Here is a 27,774-nt window from a genome sequence, read left to right on the forward strand (position 1 = left end):
AGGCAATATAAGTATAAAAAAGGAGCAGTCAAGAGGGGTCTGAGGATATAATTTAAAATACACTGATGCCAATGAGATATTTCTCCCATAACCTGAGGCATTGGCTGAAAAAGCATTATTAAAGCAGTGCATTTTCAATTTGAGCTTCAGGTTGGTGCCATCTGCACGTTTGAATTGCCCTTTTAATAGATGCAACATAACGAATCTTCCTGTATTTAGTTTTTTAAAGATTGGTAGTAATTTATGTGATGTGCTGACTTAATTACTGTAGTTTTCTCAATTTGAACAGTCTTTGTTCCGTAACTGAAATACAAACCACGTTATTTAATATGGGTAATTACTTTCGGCATAGCTGAAATGACGACCCATTAGAATTTTAACGAGGGTTTACCACCCCACTGCTAGTTAGCCGGGGGTAGGGAGGGTAGCTTGCTACCCTCCCCCCCCCCCCCTCACACACCTGTGCTTGAGCTCACTTTGCTCTCGGCTCGGGTGGTAGTCGGACGTGTCCGCTGTCACCCTCGCCTTTGAAAGCCATTGTTAATGCTTTTTTGCTTTTTCTTTGACAGGTTTGCGTGAAGTTGGCCTCTGCTATGCGAAAGTGTCCTGGATTACCCGACCGCCCTTGTGGCACGAATATGTCGGCGGTCGAGACGGACCCTCACACCCTATGTCCTTATTGTAGGGGCCAGCGGTGAGATAGAAATAAAGTGTGTAGGGAGTGGTCTACCTCCCAGTGGGAGAGGTTTTCTCGGCGCCGGAAGAAGTTCAGACGGGATATTTCTCCTTTGAAGGTTTCTTTGAAAGGAGAAAATCCCAAGGGCTCTTCTTCCGTGGCCCAAACCTCCTCCAAAGCTCCCACTCGATCGGTTTCTTCCGAGAAACTGTCGAATGGTAGCGTAGGCCATAGTTCTGTTGACTGATCTCGGGGTTTGGGAGAGGGAGTTATCTCCCATAGTGAGGCAGCTCCTCCTCCGCCCCCGGGGGAGGATTTAAATATGCCTGTGTCTAATAATGATTTGTTTCAGCTTTGGGCTTCCTTGGGGCTTGAGGGTTTGCCCTCCAAGGAAGCCTTGTTTGACATGATGAGGTTGGGGGCAGCTGTCAAACAATCGCCGACTTTAGCAGAGGTTGATCCCCTGTCTATCGTCGACTTTGTCATGGCAGAGGCTTCCGATGAGTTATATCAAACCTCTGCTCGTGATGATCCTGATGTAGCTGAAGGCTTAGTTCCCCCCTCTGAAGGCCTTCGAGGGAGGAACTAAGTCCAATGGTCTCTCCTGCCGGTGATTCTCCCCCTCGGGGGAGTTCACTCACAGAGACTCCTCTTCGGAGGAGTGCTGATGGTCAGCGCGCTGACCCCACGGCCCCCAGAGGGCGTATAAGGCGTAAAGCCCCCCTTCCTCTTCGCCGTAGAGGCCTTCCTTCACCTCACAAGGGTGTTAAGAGGTGCCTCTTCAGTTCATCGTCACCGCAGTCCACCGCAGAGGAACCTCGCCATCGTTCTCCGACTCTTATCAGCTACAATTCTGGACCTCTCTGCAGATCGTTCACATTCTCCTTTGGTGGCAGGTCGTCCTTACAAAGACAAGCCGACCTTCCACCCGCCAGACCTGCTGACCTGCCGTCGCCGTTCCTGGCTACTGACGCGCTGTGGGCGCCAACACATCACGTTGTAAAACGGGCAACGGACCCTTCGGGGCATCAAGGGCGTACGCACAAGCTAGAGCATACGTCCCTTACGCGCCAGGTCTCCCTTGCGTGCTCCTGTTAAAGCGCGCCAGCACTCTCCAGATCGCCAGCGCGCTACTGTGCGCCCTCATCCTGCTGCTTGCCTACGCGCCAACGATCTCTTGCGCGCCCACGATCTTCTGATCTGGGCGCAGTGGGGAAGTTAACCTCTTCCCCTGCTCGCCAGCGCTCATCAACGCGCCATCGGTCCCCGCCTGTGCGCCATCCTTCACCAGCGCGCCCTCGCGTGCAGTCTCCGACGCTCGCCAACGAGGTTGCGCACACGCGCCCTGCGCGCCCACGGCCATCACCACAGCCAGATGTGAGCTCTCATGCGAGGCCGCGTGCAAGGGATATGTTTTCTGCGCGCCCGCGCGCCCGAACAGTCGCCTTTGCGCGTGCGAGCGCTTATCCATCCTTCAGCGCGCCCTCTGATTTCTCCAGCCCGCGCCCCTGCGCGCCATCGCTCGCCCGCGCGTATGACTCAGGGCAATTCCCATCGTGCGAGCGCCAGCACGCTCCCCAGCGCGATCCCACGCACGAGGCTGCAGGACAACGCGCGGCCAGGTCATCATCGTCGCGTCCCCCCCCCACCAAGCGCAGAACAACACGCTCGCCGGTGGGAGGGAGGATTCCGGATAGGTCCAGGGACTTTTCTCCTTCATCTTTTCAGGTGAACTCCCCTTTGGTAACTCCTCCTAGGGATCGAACGATCCCCTTCCCTCCGGAGGGAGTTTCTGACAGCTGCGCAGCCTTGGTTTGGGTCCCTGGTCAGAGCGGTCATGAAGGCTTTTAAGCCTGTTCTCTCTGAGCTGGGCCACAAATCATTGGCAGCTTCTACTCCCCTGAAGAGGAAGAGAGGAATGTCTAACGTGGTAACTTCTCCGAAGGCAAAGCTGACTCCTCGGAAGTCCTTGAGGAAGGCCTCCTTGCCCCCCCAGACTTTCACTCCCTCCCCTTTGGAGGAAGATTTTCCGTCCTCAGGGGAGTCACGCGAGGTGAGGCGTTCCCGGATCGCACCAATGAGGGAAACCCCACCTCGCTCTGGAAAGTCTTCTCGGGTAGGGGTGGAGAAGAGCCTCCCACCATTGCTGTTGGAGTCCTGCATCCCTCCCAGGAGGGAGTCGAAGGACTCCAAGACTTTGCCAAAGTCATCTTCAAGGATTAGACCGGAGCCAGCCAAGCACTCAGAGAATGTCCATGAATCCCCCCAAGAAGAGCCTTTAGGGACAGGAGACTTTACTGCTAGCCCTTCAGGAGGGGAGCTGCAGGAGTCAGAGCATGCGTTCTGGCAGGTTCTGACCCTTATGAGGAATCTCAATGGGTTTGCGGATCTAGAGATTCCCCTTCGTGAGGGCAAAGACACGGTCTTGGACGGAGTGTTTGGGACTCAAAAACCCTCGAAGGCCAGTGCGGCTTTGCCCTGGTCTCTGGGTTAAGAGTGCCAGAGACAAGGTCGAAGCCTAGCTCTCTGAGCTTGCCTCCTCCAGCCGATCCAGCGCCGGCAACAAACTCCTCCCACCTCCTCGTGTCCATCAGAGGAGGTACTTTGACATCGTGGAGACTAGTTTAGCTCTTCCCCTACACCACTCTATAGAAGAGCTTACCAGGGGTGTCCCTCTAGAGAGAGACTCCAACCGGCAGGTCTCGTTCTCGGCAACGGAGATCCTTAGCCTGGAGAAGGTAGCGAAGTGTGCCATGCAGGCATCTTCGTGGCTGGACATTAGGCTAGGGTCCCTAGGCATCCTGTTACGTTCAGAGGACTTGTCCAAAGAAAGTACCAGGAAGGCCATGGAGACCTTTTTACTCTCGGGCACTTGTACGATCGAGTTTTTAGCCCAACAAGTCTCGAATTTGTGGGCTAATACCATCTTGAAACGTTAGAGATGCGGTGTCTGAGAGATTCCATCAATAGGTCCCCAGTACCGAGATCAGCAGGCTCAGACATTCTTCCATTATGGGGAAGAACTTGTTCGAGCCTAAGGACGTGGAGCAGGCGGCTGAGAGGTGGAGGAAGTCCAACCAGGACTTTCTCCTACATTGGGCTCTAACATTGAAGCCCTTTAAACCTCCAGCAACTCAGCAACCACGTCCTACCAAGACCACGAAACCGGCAGCTACAGCGAAGACGACGGTGTCTAAGCCCTTTCCTGTCAAGGACAAGAAAGGCAAAAAGTCCTCCAGGGGAGGAAAGCATCCTAGAGGGAGCGGCAGAAGCCGCAAACGCTAGGATTGGCAGTCCCCCTGCATGTCCACCAGTGGGGAAATGCCTACAAAGTTGCGTGAACAGGTGGCAGCAACTCGGGGCTTATTCCTGGACGATTTCCGTAATCAGTCAAGGATATCGCGTCCTGTTCACAACATCTCTACCTCCCCTGACAGCGAATCCAGTGTCGTTGAGCTCCCTTGCCATGGGATCGGCAAGGGGGCAAGCCCTTCGGGCAGAAGTCCAGACCATGTTGAAAAAGGGCCCTCTCCAAGAGGTTGTCGATGGGTCCCCAGGCTTCTTCAGTCGACTCTTTCTTGTAAAGAAGGCGTCTGGAGGCTGGAGGCCAGTCATCGACCTCTCAGCTCTGAACAGGTTTGTCAAGCAAACTCCATTCAGCATGGAGACCGCAGACACGGTCAGACTTGCAATGAAACCGCAAGACTTTCTTGTGCACACTGGATCTAAAGGACGCATACTTCCAGATCCCAGTCCATCCGTCTTCAAGGAAGTACTTAAGATTCAGCCTAGACAACAAGATCTACCAGTTCAAGGTGCTGTGTTTCGGTCTCTCCTCAGCACCACAGGTGTTCACCAGAGTGTTCACCCTGATATCTTCGTGGGCACACAGGATCGGCATCCGTCTCCTTCGCTATCTGGATGACTGGCTGATCCTGGCAGACTCGGAGTCGACCCTTCTTCGACGCCGAGACAAGCTTGTGGGACTTTGCCAAGATCTAGGGATCATGGTAAATCTCGAGAAGTCTCTGCTTCCATCTCAACAACTGGTATATCTAGGCATGATATTGGACACTAATCTCCACAAAGCCTTTCCATCAGACGACAGGATACCAAGGCTGAAGAGGGTCGCAGAGCCTTTCCTCAGTCGGGAAGAGCTTCCAGCCCAATCTTGGTTACGTCTTCTAGGTCATCTGTCCTCCCTGGCCCGTCTAGTTCCAAACGGCCGCCTCAGGATGAGATCTTTGCAATGGCGGCTCAAGTCCCGGTGGAATCAAGGCTGCAATTCCCTGGACATTCTGGTCCCTATGGGGCCTGCGGAACGGACGGACCTGCAGTGGTGGTTGACCGGCGGAAACCTTTGAAAGGGAGTGCATCTTCTCGTCCTCCCCCGGATTTGATGCTGTTCTCGGACACGTCAAAAGAAGGGTGGGGGGCCCACGTTCTGAACCACAGGATCTCAGGCCGGTGGTCAGAATCAGAAAAGTACCTCCACATCAATCTGCTAGAAATGAAGGCCGTATATCTAGCACTTCAACTGTTCCAACAGACCCTGGCGGGTCACTCTGTGGTGGTGATGAGCGACAACACCACAGTATTGGCTTATATCAACAAGCAAGGAGGTACCTTTTCACAACATCTATCCCATCTTGCAGTAGAGATTCTGAGATGGGCCGAAGTCCACTCGATACCACTATCAGCTCACTTCATTTCGGGCAAAAGGAATGTGCTCGCCGACAGTCTGAGCAGAGCTTCGCAGATAGTGAGTACCGAGTGGTTTTTGGATCCTCTAGTAGCCAACAAAGTCCTGACTTTGTGGGGTTCCCCGACAGTCGACTTGTTCGCGACAGCTTTGAATTTCAAGCTGCCGCTGTACTGCTCCCCAGTCCCGGACCCCAAGGCACTCTGGCAAGATGCCTTCCAACAACGGTGGGACAACATCGACGTCTACGCCTTCCCACCGTTCTGTCTGATGAGAAGGGTACTCAACAAGACCAGACTATCGGTCAACCTGTCAATGACCTTGATAGCTCTGCTATGGCATCATGCAGAGTGGTTCCCGGACCTTCTGCAGCTCCTGACGGAACTCCCGAGAGAACTCCCCCCACGACACGAGTTACTCAGGCAACCACACTGCAACATCTTCCACAAAGCCGTAGCTTCGCTTCGGCTTCATGCCTGGAGACTATCCAGCATCTCCTCACTGAGAGACGCTTTTCGCAACAAGTTGCGGAGAGTCTCTCCTGCGAAAGTCATCTGCAGGGGTCTACCAGGCGAAGTGGAGAGTCTTCTGGGGTTGGTGTCGAGGGACGGGTATCTCTCCACTCGATGCCTCTATTCCAGTAATAGCGGGGTTCCTCGTGTATTTGTGGGAAGAGATGCGCCTTTCTGTCTCGGCGGTGAAAGGCTCTCGCTCAGCCTTAAGCCTCGCCTTCAGGCTGAAAGGATTGGACATTTCTTCCTTGCTGGAACTTTCCTTGCTCATATGAAGCTACGAATTTACCTGCCCTCAGTCGGAAGTGAGACCTCCTCCATGGAACGTGGTTCGGGTTCTCAGGGCTCTTAAGAGACCTCCGTTCGAACCATTGCGCCAGGCTTCTGATCGTCACCTGACTTGGAAGGTGGTGTTCCTGCTCGCTCTGGCTTCAGCCAAGCGTATCAGTGAATTTCATGGTCTCTCGTACGACGTCGCCCAATCAAGGGGATGGGGGGAGGTAACGTTCAGGTTCGTCCCTGAGTTTATTGCTAAGACTCAAAATCCTGGAGTTCCGGACCCAAGGTTCGATTCCTTCAGGGTTTCGAGTCTTCGTTCTGTAACAGATGACCCAGACCATCTCCTACTATGCCCAGTAAGGAGTCTGAGGCGTTATCTTAAAAGAACAGCTGCAGTCCGTCCTCGCGTGCAAGCCCTGTTTGTGAGCACGGGAAGGACGCAGAGGAGGGTCACCAAGAATACCATCTCAGCTTGGATTCGAAGGGTCATCCATCATGCCCTGAATCCAGACCCTCTTCCGTCACGTCGCCCTAGAGCACACGATGTCAGAGGCATCGCAACGTCCCTGGCATTCAAGAGAAACTTCTCTGTGACGCAGGTGCTACAAGCTGTGGTCTGGAAGCGTCAAACGACCTTCACAGCCCACTACCTGCAGGATGTGATCCACAGGAGCCTCGATACGTTCTCTATCAGCCCTGTGGTGCCTGCACAACAGCTGGTCTAACCTCAGGCTCCTTAATGGACAGGTAGCAGAAGGTTGAGGGCATTGTTACCCGGTTTTAGACTGCATGAATGAAAAAGTATGTCTGGCCCTTACTCTTTTCTTCATCCTCCCCCTCTCTTGGGGAAAGCAGCATCCTGGGTTCTCTGCATAGCTGACCTCAAACCACTGCAGGTAAACCATGCTTCCTTGTACTCCTAGTATTAATATAATACTGTCGCGTCCCCCATACCCTGTCGAGGTGGTATTGGGAATGTCCTAACCTAGATTTCCATCTAAAGGACTTCAGGTCAACTTCCTAGGACGAGTCACACTTCTTTCCTTCACACACAAGCTTATGTAGGCCACACGTTTCTTGCGGAGCAAGGAATTTGCGAGGTGCAGGTACTCCTTTTCTCGAGTGCTGCTCACTTGGATTCTGAGTCCCCGGGCAAAGCCAAAGTCAGTAAGGCTGGGACTTTCCACCCTACCTAAGGGTTAAGTCACCCCATGTAAATAGCGGGGTTTGTATTTCAGTTACGGAACAAATGACAAATTCGGAGATAATTTGTATTTTTCCTAACCATACAAACCTTAGCTATTTACACATATTTGCCCGCCAGCCCTGTCCCCCGTGAAGCCCTACCTCTAAGCGAAGTGAATCAGTTCACCGGTGTATGAGGGGGGAGGGGTAGCTAGCTACCCCTCCCCTACCCCCTCGCTAACTAGCGAGAGGGTAGTTAACCCTCGTTAAAAATCTAATGGCTCGTCATTTCAGCTATGCCGAAAGTAATACCCCATGTAAATAGCTAAGGTTTGTATGGTTAGGAAAAATACAAATTATCTCTGAATTTGTCATATTAGTTTAAGGTTTTTATTGTATTTTATAGTATTAGGCATATATATTCTTTTTGTAGTTTCAGGTAACCCAAATGGAGTCTTGAGGATAATAGTTCTCCGAGAGAAATCTGACTCAAGAAAAATATGACGGTGCTAAGCAAGACCTTGCCCTTTTCTTGTTATGAACTGGGCCATTGTTGGGAGCCCGTCTGCTCTAAAGCATCATTTGAAATATGCATCATCAGTTTCATAGAGAGCTGCAAGATCTACGGGGTAGTATATTTGGTAAGTTGTTAGTTTTTACGGTTATGTACAGTAAATATACTGTACTGTATTTTTTTTTTTTTTTTTTGCTAAATATGCACAGTATCTTTCCATTTCAGTATTGTGTTAATTTTTCATAGTAGCCCTTTGTAACTTGTATAGGAATCATAAATTTTCATTGTTAATACATTACATTATATTCAGTTTGTTCCGTAACCGAAATACAAACCACGCTATTTACATAGGGTTTACTTTCAGCGTAGCTGAAAAGACGAGCCATTAGAATTTAACGAGGGTGTATTACCCCCGCGCTAGTTAGCAAGGGGGTAGGGGAGTGGTAGCTAGCTACCCCTCCCCCCCTCACACACCAGTGAACTGCTTCACTTCACTTTTGGCTCGGACAATGAACAGACGTCTCTGTCCCGTCCTCGCATGGCAGCCATTAATGTTTTGTTTTACATGTACTTAATTACTTACTTTTCTTATACTTAATATATACAGTGAGCCCTCGCTACTTTGCGGTTCGACTTTCGCGGATTCACGACTTCGCGGATTTTTTTTCATAACGCATGTATATACATATACAGTTTCGCGGATTTTCCAGAAATTTCGAAATAGCCGCTATATATGAAGACCCAAATATTTCGTTAATTCCATTAATAATTAGTAATATCTTCTTTTACTGATGGTTCATTGCATTATATATGACATATAATTCAGTACAGAAAGAAATAAAACACGAAAAGAGAATGTGATCATACGATAATTCAGTATACCTATACGTAGTAAAATTAAATCGAACATGAAACGCAAATCAGATGCAGTCTGACTTTGTCATATTTGAATGGTGTAAGGCTGCTGATGGTTACTACGTTCTGCAAATGCAATGGATGTGCATCTTTTCCATGAATCTTTTGTATGTATACGTATGTAGTACAGTACTGCATCCAATAATATTTTTTGTTGCAAAAATCACATCTCGAATAACCGTACATATCCTACAACAAAACAAGCGTAAAATAGCATACGTAAAGCATATAGTATATAGTACTTTGTATTTGAATTGGTAACTACTACGTAACATGTAAGACGGACTGTGATTGGTTCCAGTGCTGATAGATGACGAATCAGCTCCCAAGTTTTGTAATCTAGCCTGTGATTGGTGTTTTGACTGCTTCTCTGATCCGCAGCATCTTCTCGCGGCCACTTTGTTTGCTGCTCTCTCGCCGGGTAGACACTGCTACGTTACTGTGTAACTTTATCTGTGCTGTGCGGGACTGTTTGAAGTTGAACTTTTTGTTGAACTTTCTGTTTAATATCTACAATGGCTCCCAAGCGTTCTACTTCTACTAAGGCTGGTAGTGAGCCTAAACGCCACCGAAAAATGATGACGATTGCTGAGAAGGTCACACTTCTCGATATGTTGGAAGAAGGGGGAAGTTACGCGGCCGCAGCCCGCCATTTTGGAGTGAACGAATCCACCGTTCGCTACATTAAGAAGGACGAGGCGAACATTGAAAAGACGGCTGCCATCACCTTTAGCAGGTCAGCGAAGCGAGTTGTTACCGCTCGTAATAGAACGATCGTCCGTATGGAAGGTGCTTTAGCAATCTGGATTACCGACTGCCGGAAGAAGAACATAGCCTTGGATACGAACGCGAACCAAGGCTTTGAGTTTGTATGAGAATTTTGCGGCAAAGGAACCTCAAGACGACGATGGCGACCATGCTGAAGAAGACGAAGATGATGTAGATGAACCTCAAGCAGGGACATCCACTGATTCCCAGCCTCAGAAACAACGTTTTCCCGCCAGCAAAGGATGGTTCGCGAAGTTCTAGAAACGCTTCGGCCTGAAAAGCGTTTCCCTGCATGGCGAGGCTGCTTCCGCTGACACTACCGCTGCTGAAACTTACGCGAATGAGACGTTCAAGAACATTATTACTGAAGGGGGATACAAGCCGGAACAAGTGTTTAATATGGATGAGACCGGCTTGTTTTGGAAGAGAATGCCGTCGCGAACTTTCCTGTTCAAAGAAGAAGTCAAAGCCTCTGGCTTTAAAGCATTCAAAGATTGCGTTACCCTCGTGATGTGTGGCAATGCTGCTGGATTTTTGCTAAAGCCGGGGCTTATTTACAAATTGAAAAACCCTCCTTCCCGTGTACTGGATGCATAATCCAAAAGCATGGATTACGAAAATGCTGACCTCCAACTGGTTCCACCAGTGTTTTATCCCGCAAGTCAGTAAATATCTCTTAGAGAAGGGCTTGCCATTTATGATCCTTATCCTTATGGATAATGCTGGTGGACATGCAACTGATCTGTCGCATGAGGGCATTCAGGTTGAGTTCCTGCCACCCAACACAACGTCATTAATTCAACCGATGGACCAGGGGGTTATCAGGGCATTCAAGGCCCTCTACACGAAGAATACCTTGGCGGACCTCGTTGCGTGTGTGGATGCTGCCCGAGATGATGAGGATGAAGATTTTAACTTGAAGGCGTACTGGCGGAAGTACACAATAGCCACATGCCTGCAGAACATCCAGAAGGCACTGAAAGAAATGAAACCTGCTACTGTTAATGCGAGCTGGAAGAAGTTGTGGCCCCAGATTGTTTGCGATGACGAGAGATTTACACCTGCTGAGATTCAACACTCTGCAATACGGAAATCTGTGCAGTTGGCTGCGATAATTGGAGGTGACGGGTTTGGCGACATGACGACTGAAGACGTGGACGAGTTGTTGGACTGCCATTCCCAGCCGCTAACTGACACAGACCTCGAAGACCTGACGAAATAAGACAGTGAAACACAGGAAGAGACCCAAGAAAATGTCGAAGAAACGGGCTTGACATTAGAACGGCTTGCCAAGCTCTGCAACCTTACGAAGGAGTTGAAAGAATTGTCGCAAGAGGGGGACGAGGATATGGTTCGTTCTATGCAATTCTGCAACAAAATCGATGAAGACATGACTCCTTACAGGATGCTCTTTGAGCGAAAAAAGAAGCAGCGGCAGCAACTTCCGATCACAATGTTCTTCCAGCCTCGCAAAAAAGAGCCAGTTCCTCCTGCTCCTATGCCTTCGGAAGAAATTGAAGAAGTGTCCCAGGAAAAGACACCTCCGTCTGAAGAGACGTAAAATACTATCATTGGCTGCACAGTAGAAGACATCATCAGCTTCATCATCATCATTTCTACTGTGCAGCAAATTCATCGCCATCATCATACAAGTTTTTCTTCAACTTCTTTCGTGGTGAGTACAGTAACAATCTTTATTTTTTTATACTACGTACTTTAATATTCTAACATTTTAATATTTGTGCCTGTTTTAGTTTAGGGTAATGTAGTACAAGCATTAAGTGTTCTGTACATTAAAGGATAGTTTGTTAACAGTACTACGTAAAGGGAAGGTTTTAAAAGTCTGAATATACGTACTGTATTTTTTGTTTACGTATTACATTTAAAACAACTCTCTCTCACTCTCTCTCTCTCTCTCTCTCTCTCTCTTTCTCTCTCTCTCTCTCTCTCTCTCTCTCTCTCTCTCTCTCTCTCTCTCTCTCTCTCTCTCTCTCTCTCTCTCTCTCGTAAATTATCATTCGGTCATTAGCGGCAGTTAGTTATTGTTGATTAAATGCCAAAAAAAAAAAAAAGAAAAAAGATTGTTTGTTCCAACACGGAGTACTTACCTAGAATTACAGTAGTGTACTGTACAGTACTTTCTTAGGAGTTACTGTACTGGTAACTCTTCCCAACCAACCAGAATTTTGTGTACAGTAGTTTACCCTACAGGTATTCCCGTTTTCTATGGGGGTAACCTCAGGCAGAGCGATACGCGCCCTGAGGCAACCCAGGGTCGGATAGCGTGCTAGCTCAGGTCGTGCTCCTCATCTCTCTCTCTCTCTCTCTCTCTCTCTCTCTCTCTCTCTCTCTCTCTCTCTCTCTCTCTCTCTCTCTCTCTCTCGTAAATCATCATTCGGTCATTAGCGGCAGTTTGGTATTGTTGATTAAACGCCCAAAAAAAAAGGAAAAAAAATTGTTTTCCTGCTTTGCTACGTATGTAGGATTTTATATAGATACGGTAAATAATATTTGTAATGACATATTTACTAAAAGCTTTTAATATCATTATTTATCACTTTCATCATGCGCGTTTAATGCCTTCGTTTGTTTATTACGATCGAAGATGGAGCGTACAGTAAACGAATGAAAGGTTTCCGTTTCAGGCGGCGTCATAAAGAAAAACATTATGGCGTGTTTAGGAAACGCATGATATAAAATCGCCTTTAATATTTGTGCCTGTTTTAGTTTAGGGTACTGTAGTACATGCATTAAGTGTTCTGTACATAAAAGGGTAGTTTGTTAACAGTACTACGTAAAGGGAAGGTTTTAAAAGTCTTAATATATAGGTTAAATAAATACGTAAATATGGTGTCCCTACTTCGCGGATTTTCAGCTGTCGCGGCCGGGTTTAGAATTTATCTACCGCGATAAACGAAGGTTCACTGTATGTAAACATTCTTATGTTTATGTACATATTTGAGTATAGAAATTCAGTAAGTTTCCTTTTCAGTGTTTGTGCTGTGTGTGTGTGTGTAGGAAGTCCACTCATTGTACGACAACTTCTCCGTGTGGTCTCAGGCCACCTCGGTGACTTTTCATGGGTCGCGATCTCTCCCTTGGTCCTTCGGTCTCCCTTCGGCGGGCGCCGTGGGGAATCGTCATCGCTGGACTTTACTTATTAATTTGTTTCTCTGCTGTTCCTCCTTCCCTACGGGGAACGTGGTCTATCAGCGTGGGGAACTTTGGAGTTTAGTTTGACTACGGTCTCTCTCTCTCTCCTTGAGGTCGTTCACCCTTTTATTACTACTACGTATTACAGTAGCTTCCTTCCCATTGCGGGATGAGTTGCTACTCCGTTTATTTTGTCTCAATTATTTTTTCAATTAAATCTAATTGTATTTGTTAACTTTTCAGCTTCTGTGTAGAACGCTTCCCTTCAGGGTTCATTCGTTCTTACTATTAGCGAACATTCTTAGATGAATTACATATTTATAATTGTTATAATTCTGTTTTGTTACAGTTCTCCGCCTTCCCCCCCCCCCCTTCCCGTGAGTGTCAGTGGGGGAGGAGGGGCGCATTCCTGTGCGTTATTCTTCTGTTCTTTTCCCGCAGGGGTTCCTCTTCGGAGTTCCCCCGGGGGAATTAATGTTAACTAATTGTTTTATTTTCACAGTTAACTATCTAGTTTTTCGTTTGCCTAATGTGCCAACGAAGCAGAGCTGTCCTGTCGGGGCCTGGGGAGTCTGCCGTTGCCGCCTCCTCTATGACTTCGTTATGGGCGTGTCCCTTCTCCTAGAAGTTCTCCCGTGACAACTGTCAGCTCCTTAGTTCATATAGAATGCTGAGGAGGTTCGCCTCCATGGGTGGGTAACTTCCCTTCCGATGGAGGTTCCCTTCCCAGGTATGAGTTTTTTCCCCTTCAGGGGGGTGCATCTTCTCTTACCTTAATATTTCTGGTCCTCGGGCGTTTATGCTCTTGGTGCTGAGCGACCGCTTTTGTAACCATGCTCAAGGGGCTGAGCGGTTGCAAGGCCGGACCATGGAATTCGTGCGATTATGCTCTTGGTGCTGAGCGGTCGCACTTGCAGCTACGCTCATGGGGCTGAGCAGCTGCAGGAGCTCCTCTTCGGAGGGTTGCTCTTTATGGTCAGCTTGCTGATCCAACGGCCCTAAGGGGCGCATTCATCAGTTCTTCCTGTCTCTTCTACGAAGTGTTCACCTCTCTCGTTCGCGAGAGAGGACACTCATAGAGACTCCTCTTCGGAGGACTCCCCTGCTGTTGTTGCTGAAGGCTCAGTTCCCCCCTCTGAACATCTTCGAGGGGGCCGCTGAATCCAACGGTCTCTCCTGCGAGTGTCTCTCCCCCTTGGGGAGTTCACTAACAGAGACTCCTCTTCGGAGGACTGATGATGGTGCTCCTGTCCATGGTCGTCTTCATCTTCAGCCGCAGAGGATCCTACTCGACGAGAACAGACAGTTGCAGCTGCTTCGCTAGACCTGTCAGCAGTTCGTTCGCGATCTTCGACACCTGCCAGATCTTCTTGTCTTCCTTCTCCGTTCCTGGATGCAGTAGCGCCGTGGGCGCCTCTCCACCTCGTTTTCCAAACGGGCACCAGTTCCTTCGGGGCTAAGGGCTCATCTCATAATGTGAGTAAGTCCCTTTGGTGCCAGGTTTTTTTTACCTGTGCAACCTCGTTCTACTGTGCGCAGTAGTTCGCAAATGCTCTCCTGCTGTGGACCAGACTTCGTTCATCTCCTCCGGGGGAACACGGGTAGCGTTGATGTGCGACAACGCCACAGTAGTAGCCTACGTAAAGAAGAAAGGGGGTCTAAAGTCGAAAGAGCTATGTTCATTATCAACGGAACTTCTGGAATGGGCAGCAGAAGAAGGGATCGAGTTCACAGCAAGGTTCATCCCGGGAAAGAGGAACGTCCTGGTGGACGGCCTCAGCAGAGTAGGCCAAGTAATAGGGTCAGAGTGGACTCTACATCCAAACACAGCTCAGTCAGTCATACTGAAGGGGGGTTCCCCAGTAGTAGACTTATTCGCCACACGTCTGAACGCCCAACTCCCCGTGTTCTGTTCTCCAGTTCCAGATCCGTCAGCAGCGTTCGAGGACGCCTTCCAGCACCCTTGGGACGGCCTCGTTGTGTACGCTTTTCCCCCCTTCGGAATGATACGTCAAGTGCTCAACAGAGTACGGACAACAGCCAACCTTCAGATGACTTTGGTTGCGCCTTGGTGGCCGGAGAGGGAGTGGTTCGCAGACTTAAAAGAACTGGCCCTTCTTCCTCCTTGGCCTCTCCCGGACAGGCCGGACCTTCTTTGTCAACCCCACTTCCAAAGGTTTCCCCCGCCTTCACGCGTGGAGGTTATCGAGCGGCTTCTGAAGAAGGATGGATTCTCATCGAGGACCGCGACGAGGGTGTCAGGTTACTTAAGGCAGTCCTCTATCGCTGTCTACCAAGCAAAATGGGCAGTCTTCTCGAAATGGTGCGCTACCTGTAATATCAAGCCCTTGGGGGCCTCGATCCACGACGTGGCGGACTTCCTGGTGTATCTCAGGGACGATTTGGGCTCGTCCATTCCGGCAATAAAGGGAGTGAGGGCAGCGTTAGGTCAAGTCCTCCTCCTGAAAGGCATTGACTTGGGATCCTCTCGGCACATCTCGATGCTCATCAGGAGTTTTGAACAGTCGTGCCCCTCACAGGAGGTGAGGGTACCGCAGTGGGACCTAGCCATAGTACTCTAAGTCCTGTCAGAACCTCCCTTTGAGCCCCGCAAGGACATCCTGGATAAGGATCTCGCCCTCAAAACGGTCTTCCTCTTAGCACTGGCTTCAGCGAAGAGGGTTAGTGAGTTGCACGGATTATCGTACAAAGTTTCACGCTCAAAAGGGTGGCAGGAGGCCTCCTTTCGGTTCGTCCCTAACTTTGTGGCCAAAACGCAGAACCAGCCTGTTGGGATCCTCGGTTCGAGGGCTTTTCGGTCCCAGCGATCCCTAGGTCAGACAACCCTAAAGACTTACTCTTATGCCCGGTCAGAGCAGTAAGAAAATACCTTGAAAGGACCTCCAGGCTTCGACCGGAGATCAAGAGCTTATTCGTCTCAACTGGTCAGGTGAAGAAACCAGTCTCTAAGAACTCAATCTCCTTTTGGTTGCGACAAGTAATCAAGAGAGCTTACGAGGTTTCGGGAATCCCTCTTCCAGGTAGGCCAAGGCCTCATGATATTAGGGGTCTAGGCACCTCCCTGGCATTTGAGAAGAACATGGCCATGGGCCAGATTCTGAAAGCGGGTACCTGATCCAGACAGTCCACTTTCACGGAACATTACCTGAAGGACTGCTCTAGGAAATCCTGGGACGGGTTCAACTTTGGCCCAGTCATATCAGCCCTGCAAAAGATTTAAAGGTCATGGCCCCAGGGAGACTGGGGGTGGTAAGCCATGAGACACAAGTTCATCCCTTACCTTTCCTCCCTATCATCCTTTCCCTTAACCTTAATCCCCAACGTGGGTGTGAATCAAGAGGCCCTGGCGGCCAGGATATACGTCTTCGACAAGAAATACGTCTCGGAAGTAATGGTTCAGAGGTAAGCCACTTAGACACTAAGTTAGTTTTTTTTGGGTAGTTTCCCCTATTTTCATTCAGCCTTTAGTAGGGGTCATCGGAACCTTGTTCCCTTCGAGGTGCCCCTTTTTTTCGCCCGATCGTGCTCCTAATCCGTCAGACCCTAGTCGCTGCAGGACACTCCCTCCTCCTAAAGTTTAAGTCTCCTAAGAAAGTAGTTCTAGGTAAGTACTCTGTGTTGGAACAAATCTCAAATTTTAAGTAATTTGTATTTTTCCTAACATACTTACCTAGAACTACTTTCGGGTTATGGCCGCTCATCCTTCCCCGAGGGTCCTGCAGGGTTGAGAAGAACCCTTTTTGACTACGAAACTTACTGATTAGCACGACCTAATCTAGCACGCTCTCTGACCCCGGGTCGCCTCAGGGCGCGTATCACTCCGCCTGAGGTCACCCATAGAAAATGGGATTAGGGTAAACTACACAAAATTCTGGTCGGTTGGGAAGAGTTACCAGTAACTCCTAAGAAAGTAGTTCTAGGTAAGTATGTTAGGAAAAATACAAATTACTTAAAATTTGTGATTTTGTTATAATTCTGTTTTATTACAGTTACTCCGCCCCCTCTTCTCCCGTGGATGTCATCTGGGGAAGGTGGGCGCATACTTAATTCTTATTTTATGTTATTCCCTCGGGGTTCTTCTTCGGAGTTCCTCCCTAGGGAATTTCTGTAAAAATAATTATTTAATTTTATTTTCCAGTTAACTGTGCAGTTTTTCTTCGTTCGACTAAAGAGTGCCAACGAAACAGAGCTGTCCTGTTCATGCCTGGGGATTCTGCTGTCGCTGCCGTCCCTCAGAGGACGTCGTCATAGGCGTTATCCCTTCTCTTAGAAGTACTCCCGTGACAACATGCCAGCACTTCAGATCATCTCAGAATGCTAATGGAGGTTCGCCTCCAGGGGTTGGACAACTTCCCTTCCGAGGGAGGTTTCCTCCCCAGGTGTGAGGTTTTCTCCCTTCAGAGGGAGAATTTCCCATACCTTAATAAATTCATCGCCTTCGACTACTGTTGCTGCCCTTCGGCCAGACATTTCTCCCCCCTTGCTTAGTTTCTCTTCCTTCAGGGGTCTTGGCAAGTCTCTTCTATGAAGCGTTCACCTCTCTCGTTCGCGAGAGAGGCCATTCATAAAGACTTCTCTTCGGAGGATCGCTACTGCTAAGGTCAGCTTGCTGACCCACCAGCCCTAAGGGGCGTCACCACGAGTGTCTTCAGGTCTCTTCTACGAAGTGTCACCTCTCTCGTTCGCGAGAGAGACCACTCATAGAGACTCCTCTTCGGAGGATCGGTACTGATAAGTTCAGCTTGCTGATCCAACGGTCCTAAGGGGCGTCATCACGAGTGTCTTCAAGTCTATACTACGAAGGGCATCTCTCTCGTTCGCGGGAGAGGTCTCTCATAGAGACTCCGCCTCGGAGGATCAAGCAGAACTCCAGTGACCTCAACCTTGTGCTATAACGTGGTCCTTTGGACTTAGGTCCTGGACTCTAACATGGACCTTTTACGGTCCCATCGGTGGATGCTGGCCCTTCCAAAGGGCACATTCCAGTTCCTGATCGTCCTGCCAGCTGACCTACCGATCTACCAGCGCAACCTTGAGCGGCAACGAAGGAGTTCGGTCCTGGACTCTAAAGCAGACCTGCTTACGGTCCTCATTGGGGGATGCCCGCCCTTTTTTAAAGGACACATCCCAGTTCCTGATCGTCCTGCCAGCTGGCCCTTCAACCTACTAGCGCGTGAAGCGCGCGCGCTCGCCGATCTTCAAGAGCCGATGATCTTCTTTCGCGCGCAAGCGCCGACGATCTTCTTACGCATATAAGCGCCGACGATCTTCTTACGCATATAAGCGCCGACGATCTTCTTAAGCATATAAGCGCCGACGATCATCTGGACGCGGATACCGATGGTTTCCGGCGCGCGCGCTTGTCGATCTTCTTACGCCCGCAAGCGCCGACGATCATCTTACGCGTGCAAGCGCCGTCGATCTTCTTACGCCCGCAAGCGCCGACGATCTTCTTACGCCCGCAAGCGCCGTCGATCTTCTTACGCGCGCAAGCGCCGACGATCTTCTTACTCGCGCAAGCGCCGACGATCTTCTTACTCGCGCAAGCGCCGACGATCTTCTCACTCGCGCAAGCGCCGACGATCTTCTTTCGCGCGCGGGTACCTATGGTTTCCTGCGTGCGCTCACCGATCTTCATATGCACACAAGCGCTGATGATCTTCTTACGCGCGCAAGCGCCGACGATCTTCGTACGCACACAAGCAACGACGATCTTCTTACGTGCGCAAGCGCCGACGATCTTTCCCGCGCGCGCCAACAAACTTGTACGCGCGCGCGTGCCAACATTCTGGTACGCGCCGACGATCTTTTATTTTCGCCCGCACGGGCTCTTCATTCTGATCCTGCGCGCCCGCGCACGAACATTTCAAGCGCGCAATCTGATTCCTGCAAATTCTATGAAGTCTCGCCCGCGCGCCAGCAATCTCCCGCGCGCGAGCCCTGGCTATTCCCCATCGCGCTCCCCAGCGCAATCGCCAATACCCTCCCCAGCGCAATCGCCAATACCCTCCCCAGCGCAATCGCCAATACCCTCCCCAGCGCAATCGCCAATACCCTCCCCAGCGCAATTGCCAATACCCTCCCCAGCGCAATCGCCAATACCCTCCCATGCGCGAGGCTGCAGGGCAACGCGCAGTAAAGGCGCCATCACTGCATTCCCCCCCCCCCGCAAGCGCAGAACAGCGCGCTTGCCAGTAGGGAGAAGGTTCCAGAAAGGTCCAGGGACATTTATTCCTTATACAGGCAACTCCCCCTCCAGAGGGAGTGTCTGACAGCACAGCCGGTAGCACTGGTTTGGGGCTCTAATCAGAGCGGTATCACAGACTTTCAAGCCTGTTCTCTCTGAGTTGGGCCACAAATCCTTGGCTGCATCTACTCCCTGAAGAGGAAAAGAGGAGTTTCGGACGCGGTAACTCCTCCGAGGACGAAGCTGTCGCCTCGTAAAGTCTTCGAGGCAGGCAGTCTCCTCCCTCAGACTTTTCTCCCTCCCCTTTGGACGAGGATTTCCCGTCCTCAGGGGAGTCACGTGAGGTGAGACATTCCCCCATTACACCATTGAGGGAAACCCCACCTCGCGCGGTAAAGTCTTCTCGAATAAGGGTGGAGAAGAGCCTGCCTCCGTAGTTGTTGGAGTCCTGCAAAAGGGAGTCGAAGGACTCCAAGACAGTACTGGGAGGCCCCTAGCACCGGAATCTACAGGCTCAGACATTCTTCCGTTATGGGAACGAACCTGTTTGAGCGTAAGGACGTGGAGCAGGCTGCTGAGAAGTGGAGGAAGCCACCAAGAATCCCTCCTACACAGGGCTTTGACATTCAAGCCCTATAAACTTCCAGCACCCCAGCAGCCACGTCCCACCAAGACATCAGCAGCGAAGACAGTGGTGTCCAAGCCCTCTCTGGTCAAGGACAAGAAAGGCAAGAAGTCCTCCAGGGGAGGGAAGAATCCTAGAGGGAGCCGCCGAGGCCGCAAACGTTAGGATTGGCAGTCCCCCTGCATGTCCGTCAGTGGGGGGATGCCTACAAGGTTGCGCAGACAGGTGGCAGCAACTCAGGGCCAATTCCTGGACGATTTCCGTAATCAGTCAGGGATATCGCGTCCCGTTCACAACATCTGTACCTCCCCTGACAGCGAATCCGGTGTCATTTAGCTCCCTTGCCATGGGATCAGCAAGGGGGCGGGCCCTTAGGTCAGAGGTCCAGATTAAAGCAAACTCCGTTCAGCATGGAGACCGCAAACACGGTCAGACTTGCAGTGAAACCGCAAGACTTCATGTGTATACTGGATCTGAAGGACGCGTACTTCCAGATCCCAGTCCATCCGTCTTCAAGGAAGTACTGTACTTAGGATTCAGCCTAGACCACAAGGGGTACTAGTTCAAGGTGCTGTGTTTTGGTCTCTCCACAGGGTTTCAACTGAAGTGTTCACCCTAATATCATCGTGGGCACACAGGATTGGCATCCGTCTCCTCTGTTATCTGGATGACTGGCTGATCCTAGCAGACTCGGAGTCATCCCTTCTTCGACACCGAGACAAACTTCTAGGACTTTGCCAGGATCTGGGGATCATGGTAAATTTCAAGAAGTCCTCTCTGCTTCCCACTCAAAGACTGGTTTACCTAGGCATGATTATAGACACCAATCTTCACAAAGCCTTCCCATCAGACGACAGGATAGCAAGGCTGAGAGGGGTCGCAAGCCCTTTTCTCAGACAAAAGAGCTTCCAACCCAATCGTGGTTACGTCTCCTTGGTCACCTTTCATTCTTGGCTTGTCTAGTTCCTAACGATCGCCTCAGGATGAGATTTCTCCAGTGGCGGCTCAAGTCCCGGTGGAATCAAGGTTGCAATTCCCCGGACGTCATGATCCCTATGGGTCCAGTGGTGGGTGACAGACAAGAACCTACGAAGAGGAGTGGACCTTCTCGTCCTTCCCCAGGATTTAATGCTGTTTTCGGACACCTCAAAGAAAGGGGGGTGGTGCCCACGTTTTGTACCACAGGACCTCAGGCCTGTGGTCAAAATCAGAAAAGTGCTTCCATATAAATCGTCTAGAGATGAAGGCCGTTTTGTTGGTCCTTCAGGAGTTCCAACAATACCTGGCAGGTCATGCTGTGGTGGTGATAAGCGACAAAACCACAGTAGTGGCTTACATCAACAAGCAAGGAGGTACCTTTTCGAAGCAGCTATCCCATCGGCGCGTTTCATTCCAGACAAGAGGAATGTGCTCGCCGACAATCTGAGCAGAGAGTCTCAGATAGTGAGTACCGAGTGGTCTTTGTGTCATCTAGTAGCCAACAAAGTCCTGACTTTGTGAGGTTCCCCGACTGTGGATCTGTTCGCGACAGCACTGATCTTCAAGATTCAACTGCACTTCCCCCCAGTCCCGGATCCCAAGGCACTCTGGCAAGATGCCTCCCAACAACGGTGGGACAACATCAACGTGTACGCCTTTCCCCCGTTTTGTCTGATGAGGAGGGTGCTCAACAAGACCTCAAACCACTGCAGGTAAACCATGTTTCCCTGTGTTCCGAATATTAAGATAATACTGTCACGTCCCCATACCCTGACGAGGTGGTACTGGGAGAGTCCTAGCCTAAAGTTTCCTTCTAAGGGACTACAGGTCAACTTCCTAGGACGAGTCACACTTTATTTTACCTTCACACACAGCTTGCGTAGGCCGCAGTCCTTGCGTAGCAAGGTTCTAGCGAGGTGCAGGGACTCCTTATTGCTGAGTGCAAACACACTCAAATATTGAGTCCCCGGGCAAAGCCAAAAGCCAGTACTGGCAGGGACTTTCCACCCTTCCTAGGGTGAGTCACCCCTATTAAATAGCGTGGTTTGTATGTCAGTTACGGAACAAATGACAAATTCGTAGGTAATTTGTATTTCTCCTAACTATACAAACCTTAACTATTTAATCAAACTTGCCTACTAGCCCTATCCCCCTTAAAGTCCTACCTCCAAGTAAAGTGAACTCAAGCACAGGTGTGTGTGTGTGTGTGTGTGGGGGGGTGGGGGGTGGGGGGGTAGCAGGCTACCCTCCCGCTAACTAGCGGTGGGGTGGTAAACCCTCGTTAAAATTTTAAATTTTAATGGCTCGTCATTTTACGCCGAAAGTAATAACCCCTATTAAACTAAGGTTTGTATAGTTAGGAAAAATACAAATTATCTACGAATTTGTCATTTTTATTCACGACATATGCATACTAAAAACCTTGAAGATATGCCTACACAATTTTGTTTCAGGTCAAATGATACTTTTTCAATAACCCCCACCTGGCCACAGGTACAGATTTTTATGGTAGAAGTACTCCGCATGATAACTAATAGCAAGTTAGTCAACCTCAGTTTGTGAGGAGTTTAGAGTGCTACCTGCTAGTAGCCTGAGAGACTTCTCCGGTGCTATGGAGTGAAATAGTTAATTTGTTGGTTCTGTTTTGGTCTTGGACTGTAATGTGTAGCAGAGGATACAGTACTAAGGGTTCATAAAGATCACTAGCCTGACTGGGGATGACCATCTACACAAAGCGTGGAGATGAATATCATTGATGTATCTGTTTTATTCTACTTGAGTTATTGTTTAATGTTTTAATTTATGATATTGAACACTGTTCAGTTCTTTATACTACACTGTAATTTTCCTATTGATGATGTGAAGTAATAATCGGTCGTAATTTGCCTCTTTACTAATATTGTGATAGTGGGCCAGACTTGAGATATTTTATTACAAAAGTGTAATCTATCTATACTCAAGTGTTGTATTTTTCTGCCGTCTATGGATTCTGTGATTTTTATTGATATTGTTTGCATCCAAACAATAGGCTAAGAAAATTGCAGGGTAAGACTAGGGCTTATGTTAGGCCAGAGGGTGGAAATAACCGAATTACACCTTTTTAAAAGTAGCACTACACCCTACCATAAGTGCTCATTTAGGACATACAGTGGAACCTCTACATACGATCCTACTTCGTTCCAGAAACTGCTTCGTATGTTAAAACAATCGTGTGTTGGAGCAAATATTCCCATAAGAATACACTGTAATTTGTATAATTCGTTCCACACCCCAAAAACCTATAATAACTCCTTAATGAATTACTACATATAATTACACATAGCAATAACATAATAGCATAATATGAAAGAAGGGTGTAAAAAATATAATTATAAAGAAATAATAAATTAAAAATGTTTTTTTATTGTCACTTTACCTTAGAGACAGTCCAACGCAGGTGTAGGATTTGCTACGCCATGAGGAGACGGACGATCGGCGAGAAGGTAGACAGGGTGTTAACGTGTTCTTTAAATAAATACACTCTCTCTCTCTCTCTCTCTCTCTCTCTCTCTCTCTCTCTCTCTCTCTCTCTCTCTCTCTCTCTCTCTCTCTCTCTCTCTCTCTCTCTTGTTCTTCACTGTTAGTGTTAGAGACGTCTATTAATTTTTTCTGAGAGAGAGAGAGAGAGAGAGAGAGAGAGAGAGAGAGAGAGAGATTAAACAAAAATGTGTTGTGTACATATGATTTTTAACAGCGTCAACGAGTTGAAAGACAATTAAATGTAACTAAAAAAGCAATATCAGCGAATCTAAATTCCTTTATTAATTAAAACAAATATTTATACAAACACACTCGAGTGCGTATGCGCAAACACACACACAAGCAGGAGGAGACACGATCGGCGAGGAGGTAGAGAGGGTGACTGCGATAACGTACCGTAACTTACACTACGGAAACTTTAATCTAACTTAGCTTATTTGTTATTTTATTTTATTTTTATATTTCATATTTTTTAAATTTTTTTTCTTGTGATTTTCAATTTTCATCACTTTCAGTGACGAGTTACGGTACGTTATCGCAGTCACCATCTCTACCGCCTCCCCGACCATCTGTCTCTTACTGCGTAGCAATTCCTGCACCTGTGTGTGTGTGTGTTTGTATCAATATTTGTTTTAGTTAATAAAGGAATTCAGATTCGCTGTTATTACTTTCTTAAGTTACATTTAATGGTTTTTCAACTCGTTGACGCTGTTAAAAATCATATTTTCTCTAAACACATTTCTGTTTAATATCTCTCTCTATCTCTCTCTCTCTCTCTCTCTCTCTCTCTCTCTCTCTCTCTCTCTCTCTCTCTCTCTCTCTCTCTCTCTCTCTCTCTCAGAAAAAAATAATAGACCTCTCTAACAATATAACAGCAAAGAAGAACAAGAGAGAGAGAGAGAGAGAGAGAGAGAGAGAGAGAGAGAGAGAGAGAGAGAGAGAGAGATTTTATTTAAAGAACATGTTAATGCTATGTTTAGAGAGAAACAGAAAAAGAGAGAAGACTTTTTTAAAAGAGCTTGTTAATGCTATCTTGGTTTTCTTTGCTTCACTTTTTTTCTTTCTTTCTGTTCATCATGCTGGCCCTTCTCACAAATGATCGTTGCCAACAATCTCTTTGTCCTTTATCCCTATCAACAAAAGGCATTCTATCTCTTCCAGGGTAGTGCTACGATGTCTTGTAATAATGGTGATCCCCTTCGATGGTTTATCTGCTTTAATGGCTGCCTTCTGCTTGATGATCGTTGAGATCGTAGGCCTATTCCGGCCATATTGTTTAGCCATATCACTCACATGCACACTGCTCTCATGTTTTTCTATAATTTCTTTCTTCGATTCTAATGAAAGAATTGCCTTCTTCCTTTTCTCACCACTACCTGTACTGAAACTTAGCTTCTTAGGCACCATGATTATAGGTAAAATCAAAAAGGAAATGTGAGAAAAGGAAGAATATAAGCACTGTTAATTACAGACAAAACAGAGGACAACCACACGATACACACAAGAACAGAGAACAGAGCACTCGACGCTCAATGGCGTCCCTCTTACGTGCTTCCATCTACCAGCGTAAACAAGATCTACATCGGATGTTGGAGCATTACTTTGGGTGTCGAGACAAAAATTTGATGGAATTTTACTTCGGATGTTGGAACAATCGTATGTAAAGACAATCGTATGTAGAGGTTCCACTGTATTGTATTTTCAAGGAATTGTTTAGACTGTAGAGTACAGTACTTTATCAGAATTTATATGTTTGAAAAGCTTTAATTGGGAATTATGTATTTTAATGCCTCTGTATTTATATTTAATTTTAGCTGACCGGTCTCCTACGGCTAAAGAAAATGAACTTGGAAAGAGGTAAAAGGTTATTAAAGGACTATTTGCGATCATCGTGTTTCCTTTGTGTGAATGGATTTGGCTACATTGGCATATTTTGCATATTAAGGTGAGCGTTTATCATTCCACTCTGCAGTACAGTATATTGATACTGTACATTGATTGATATGCAGTATTTTGGTGATGTGTTTGGTACATAGGTAAAAACTTTGAGATAGGGCAATAGTACAGTAGTTTACGTGACCTTGATTTATGTTTTTTGAAGTGAAAGCCCTCTTGTTACATAATTGTTATTAATTTTTATTTGAAATTTTTGTCCATTTAAAGTGTTACGCTTTAGGAAAATATCGTATTGACCTTGAATAACTAGATAAGGCTCAATTGCTTTAGTGGTATGGAGAAATGTAAATGTAAATTATTTTAACATCATTGATTGAAAATAATATTCAGTAATGCTTATGGCAGGCACTTGTTTCGTCATGTCAACTTCCTGTCGGCATCATTCCTTCCTGGGTTTCTTAGTGCTTTTTGTGCCATTCTTGTTGAACGTCCAGAACGCAGGTCTTTGCTAGCAATATACGTCACCAATGTGGTAAGTATTTGAATTTAATAGAAAAACTTAGTTGATAGCTTTTCTAAATTAAAAAGCACAAAATTTCTATAACTGATGTATTTTTTCAGTTTTATTTGTGGTTTATTTGCAGGCCAGGCATACATATTTACTCTTCAGTTCATGAAGCCTTGTTAAAGAAACAGAATCTCAGATCTTGAAGTAAATTGTCGCACAATAAACAAATTGTTACTTATACTAAAGGTCCCCAACTTAGAAACATTCGGAGATACAAACACAAATTCCAATGAAAATAACAAAGATAAGAAAAAGAAATACTGTAATAAAATATTATATCATTTAATGCAGTAAGCAAAGTGACATTTGTAATAATCAGCTATTTATTTCATATGAAACCGCACTATTTGTTGACTTTTGTAACTGGAAATCATAGGCATAGGATTCAGGTTAGGTGTACCCTAGGACAAAGTTTAACAAAATCTAACTTATAAACAGCTTCTTGGAACCAATTAAGTTTGTAAGTTAAGACCTTTTGTAAAAGCCCAGCATCATGATCAACAAATTACCCAGGTCTTTCATTTGCAGTTAAGTAAAATGGTGATAAATATTGTAAATATATATAAACAGCCTGGTTTGCGAATGTGACTTCTCCAATATCTGGATGTAGTCAAGATGTCAATTTTCATGGGGTTGAGTTTGAGTACACTACATTTGCATTTCTCCCAGAATTCATCTTTTCACAAGATGCTGTAATGAGCCAATTTACTTTTATCATTGTCTTTTTTTTATTTGTTTAGTTTTGCTTTCATGAAGGAATAACTGTTTCTCTGTTGTAGCAATCATTGCCTGCAAGAAATTTCATTCCAACACAAATATAAATCTTTTGCTCTTTTCCATGGATATTTAGTTCTGGTGTAGCTGGAAACTAGCCATAAACATTTTACATGAGGTAAACAACTTGCTGCTAGGTGGCAGGGGTAGACAATATATTCATCTAGTATATTTCATCACTTGTTTTAGGCTTGGTGGAGTGCAATGTCCCATCTCTCTCCACCGTTAACCATGCTTAAACTCTATAAACATTATTTCCGAATATGCAACGGATAAAGAGGTCTAAAGGGATTCTTCTCTCTTGGGGTTTTCCCGATGGTAAAGAACTCCCGAATTATTTCTCCGGCACCTCGCTCCCTCCCTGTGGACTCTGCTCATTCTGACTTCTTTGAAGGGCAAACAAGCAAGAGTGTTGATCATTTGACTCGGGATAACCCTCAGTTTCGAAGTGCTTGGCCACTTCCCCAAGCGAAGTGGCAGCCCCCCACAACTGCAGGGGAGCCTCTTCCGTTAACACATGCTTAAGGTCTGGCCTTCCTTGTGGCTTTCGGGTCCCCCCCTCTAAGGATTGGCTCTGAGGATTAAAGTGTAGGGCACAGCGAGAGCTCACATCTGCCTTTGCAGGGGTTTACTATGGCCTTCCTCCACTGAGTATCTGGAGCGATGATCCCTCCAGCAGGTCACGTGCCCCTCGCTGAAGCATCCTCCGCAACTCCTCTCCTCCGGAGGGGTTTCAAGCAGGTTCTCCTTGGAGTCCCTGCCATGGCCGCGTTCCCTCCTGGGCCTAGCCTTGGCCTTTCCCTTCTAATTTAATGTTGTTACTGTTCTTAAGTTATTTTATTTTGATTGTTTATGACTTTTCTTGTAGTTTATTTATTTCCTCCTTTCCTTTCCTCACTGGGCTATTTTTCCCTGTGAGAACCCTTGGGCTTATAGCATCTCACTTTTCCAATTATACCTTATGTTGTAATAATAATAATTATAATCTTACCTGGGCAAGTCCACGTGATTAGTTATCGCTCAGTCATCATGATTGCCCCAGGCTGTCAGCTCTCTAGCTTATCAGACTTGAGTTCATGAGGTGACAAGTGTTCTCTCACGCTCGCAAGAGCTCAGAGCTAAATTTATAAAGTAATTTGTAGTTTTCCTAACCATACAAACATGAGCTCCTTTTCTCATATTTTACTTGCACTGTTAACAAAAACCGTAATTTTAATCAGAAATTCCCCTTAAAAATCTACTGTTCTCAGCCGTATTTCAGTGAAATACAGGCGACCGTAATTTTACCCTACTTCATTATATCTTTTACGGGTTGGTGTCCGCAATATCACTGGGCAATGGCGGTGGGGTAGTTTATCCACCCTGGCAGGCTCAACCATACCGCTAAGGCCAGTTCTGAGAGACCAGACCAAGACTGGACCCCTATAGGCCTTCTCCTTTATTTTAAGATAGGCAAAGGCTAGGAGAAGGAAAACTCCAAAATCAAACCAAACAAGACCCC

General features: G+C 47.3%; 1 protein-coding gene across 6 annotated transcripts in view; it reads left to right on the plus strand.

The window, feature by feature from the left end:
• Positions 1–27,774, plus strand: part of LOC137623199 (transmembrane protein 135-like) — a 232,253-nt gene that overhangs the window by 17,737 nt on the left and 186,742 nt on the right. For 5 of the 6 annotated variants that reach the window (XM_068353903.1, XM_068353908.1, XM_068353904.1 and 2 more), the window contains exons 2-4: positions 7,788–7,995; positions 24,850–24,980; positions 25,337–25,463. In XM_068353903.1, coding sequence (XP_068210004.1) covers positions 7,855–7,995; positions 24,850–24,980; positions 25,337–25,463 — 399 coding nt within the window. In that variant the 5' untranslated portion in view covers positions 7,788–7,854. The remainder of the gene's footprint in view (positions 1–7,787; positions 7,996–24,849; positions 24,981–25,336; positions 25,464–27,774) is intronic. The other variant, XM_068353909.1, reaches the window with a different exon arrangement.

This window comes from Palaemon carinicauda, chromosome 30, assembly GCF_036898095.1.
Source record: "Palaemon carinicauda isolate YSFRI2023 chromosome 30, ASM3689809v2, whole genome shotgun sequence".
Classification (NCBI taxonomy): domain Eukaryota; kingdom Metazoa; phylum Arthropoda; class Malacostraca; order Decapoda; family Palaemonidae; genus Palaemon; species Palaemon carinicauda.